Source organism: Diaphorina citri, unplaced genomic scaffold, assembly GCF_000475195.1.
Source record: "Diaphorina citri unplaced genomic scaffold, Diaci psyllid genome assembly version 1.1 scaffold3186, whole genome shotgun sequence".
In the NCBI taxonomy this organism is placed as follows: Eukaryota; Metazoa; Arthropoda; class Insecta; order Hemiptera; family Psyllidae; genus Diaphorina; species Diaphorina citri.
The window spans coordinates 18,881-22,060 of record NW_007380597.1 but is presented as its reverse complement, the minus strand read 5'-3'; the positions used below and the strand labels follow the sequence as shown (position 1 = coordinate 22,060).

The 3,180-nt window shown below is 41.0% G+C and overlaps 1 protein-coding gene across 1 annotated transcript; it reads left to right on the top strand.

Moving 5' to 3' along the window:
• Positions 1-105: 105 nt before the first annotated feature.
• Positions 106-2,771, top strand: LOC103520071 (protein takeout-like; the record flags this gene model as incomplete). The annotated part of the gene is made up of 4 exons (XM_026831333.1): positions 106-174; positions 258-350; positions 1,239-1,388; positions 2,365-2,771. Coding segments are annotated over 4 exons (467 nt in total), but the record flags the coding sequence as incomplete, so codon positions are not given.
• Between the last annotated feature and the right edge of the window lie 409 nt (positions 2,772-3,180).

The window sequence follows — 3,180 nt, the reverse complement described above, 5'->3', positions numbered from 1 at the left end:
CTTAGTAAGTTACTGAACTATTCCGGGAATCCGGGCTAATCTTAGTAAGTTACTGGACTAAAGCGACAAAATCTCTGTAAGTTACTGGACTATTCCTGGAATCAGACTATGATATCAACGGGCGTGCCCTCCTGGTACCTATCCGAGGAATGGGACTATTCCGCGCTAACCTTAGTAAGTTACTGAACTATTCTCAGTACGAGAATCCGGGCTAATCTTAGTAAGTTACTGGACTAAAGAGACAAAATCTCTGTAAGTTACTGGACTATTCCTGGAATCAGACTATGACATCAACGGGCGTGCCCTCCTGGTACCTATCCGAGGAATGGGACTATTCCGCGCTAACCTTAGTAAGTTACTGGACCAATAAAAAGAACCAAAAATCTTTGTGAGTTATGATGCGTCAAGAATGGGTCTATTCAATGTTCTAAAAATCTAAATACTCTAAATTCTAGTACTTCTTTGGGGAATTCAGCACATCCACTAAACAGAACCGTTTTCCCCTCAATTTGGCTATTAAGGTCGTAATTGTTTCAAAAGAAAACTTAGGTAGGTACTTCCTAATCCTGAGTTCGCAATATTTGAAAATTCTAGATTTTATCCTAGAAAAGATTGTACCTAGATACATACCTTGGAACATCCTTCGCATAACCTATTTCAAGGCACATCATTCTTTTACGTCCACGCCTAGGTATTTGGGAGCGGAAAAATTTTGTCTTCCCGACCGGCCGTGATTGAATCCCTTCTAGAGTCAGTGCTCTTGAAAGAACCAAAAATCTTTGTGAGTTATGATGCGTCAAGAATGGGTCTATTCAATGTTCTAAAAATCTAAATACTCTAAATTCTAGTACCTACTTCTTTGGAGAATTCAGCACATCCACTAAACAGAACCGTTTTCCCCTCAATTTGGCTATTAAGGTCTTAATTGTTTCAAAAGAAAACTTAGGTAGGTACTTCCTAATCCTGAGTTCGCAATATTTGAAAATTCTAAATTTTATCCTAGAAAAGATTGTACCTAGATACATACCTTGGAACATTCTTCGCATAACCTAGGTATTTCAAGGCACAACATTCTTTTACGTCCATGCCCATTTGGGAGCGGAAAAATTTGTCTTCCCGACCGGCCGTTATTGAATCCCTTCTAGAGTCAGTGCTCTTAACCATGTGGCCACGAAGGTGGCCTTCAGGAGATCCATTCAAAGAATTATTCTATTCTATTCTCTTGTCTCCTATTTCAGCTAACGTGAACGCTCACGTCAAGATGAACGGCAAGGTAATCAAGAAGAAGGGACAGGAATATTTCGAATCCAAAGACACTATGATCAAGCTGACCATTGGAGAAACCCAGGCTCACTTTGGGAACCTGTTCAATGGAGACTCTGTGCTGAGTAAGTAGACCTATTGTCGTAAAGATCTGGGGAATGGTGGAATGACAAGTCCGGCGGTATCCTTAGATCTACCTAGACTTCTTGCGAAGGCCAGGGTTCTTTTAGGACTGATTTCCTTGACTTCTTTAGGTGTTATAATGTCGTAAGAAATCTGATGGATGTCGTAAAAGGATCTGATGGGTGGTGGAATGACAAGACGTCGGTCTTCTTAGGTCTAACAGCGGGAGGTGAAGAACGCACGGGGACTGTTAGCTCCTGGACGACTGACCCTGCTAGCTTGGTTTCCTTCTTACTTATACTAGCAGAGTCGGTCTTATCGGTCGCGGGAGTGTGATCACGAGGCTTATCGGTGACGTCTTAGGTTCCAACTCATCCCATCGCTGTTATCGCTATCTCTTCTGTGGTTCGATGGCATGAGTTGTGGCCTCGGATCGTCCTATCTTAGCCTTGTGATCTAGGCTTTGGTCTGATATCTTCGGTTCTGATGATGTCAGACTTTGGGCCCTGCTACACTGTTAGGGATTCCAAAGTCCAAATCATTTAATTACTTACTTACTAAACATTAGGGAATTCCAAAGTCTAAATCATAAAATTGAGGCCAAATTAACCTGTATTAAAGTAAATATGTTGTGCCTAAGTATAGGTACCTACTTATTAGGTACCTGGAGATCTGCTATACATAGGTAGATCCAACATCTATCGCGACGCGTCGGTAAAGGATATCAGAGTCAAGCAAAACCAGATGCTGTAGAGCAGGGGTGGACATAACGTGGCTCGTGAGCCACATCGAGCCCTGGTTGTGGCTCGCCCCAAATGGACTTTATGGGATTGCGGCTCCTAAAGGTAAGGTTAGTGGCCACCCCTGCTATAAAGCCAGTCAAGCAAATCCAAGAAAGACCCTTAGGTTTTAAGATTAGGATAAAATCCGCCCCGGGCCGAAATCAGTCAACATCACACTGTCCCTATTCTTTTCCAGGTGAAGCCACCAACAAGTTCATCAACGAAAATGCCAACGATATTGTAGAGGAGGTGAAACCAGCCATCGAAATGGTCGCGTCTATGCTGCTTGATGATATTGCTAACAAAATCTTCAAGAATATTCCAGTCAGCAAAGTGTTCCCGGAGAAATAGGAGCGGTAAACACTAAAATCAGCACTGAAAAAGTCGTTCAGCAGAATCGAAGAATAATGATGCAAAAATGAAGAATGATTGGGAAAAATTAAGTTGTTGATTTCGTTTTATGCCCAAAATCAACACACGGTCCATACACGATAAATCATTTGTCCATACACGGTGGGTTTTGAGCTTTTGAGTCAGCTATGTGTGATACATTCTTAGGGTGTATCATGCCCATGATCAATTCACCGGGTATGGAGTTGATATTCAAAGGTGACTTGAAAAGTTCATACTGGATAACAACAAAACAACAACTTTATTTTTCTAAACCATTACTTAATTTTTTCTAAATTATTCTTCAGTTGTGCTGAATTCTTCAGGAGAGAACTCAAGAATGATTAAAGAAAAATCAAGATTAGATCAGCAGAACGATAAAAAAATAAGTTGGTATGAGAGAAGAAAATAGAGACAGGAAAACACAGAGTAGAGAGAGAGAGAGAGAGAGAGAGGAGAGAGAGAGACAGACAGAGAAAGAGAGAGAGAAGGGGAGAAACGAAAAGAGAAAGAATAAAAGAGAATGGGGCAAACGGAATGGAGAGAAAGAGAAAATGAGTCAAGAGTGAGTCCAAATTTATTGGTAAGTTCCATATAGTAGTTTTTAAGAACTTTCATATCA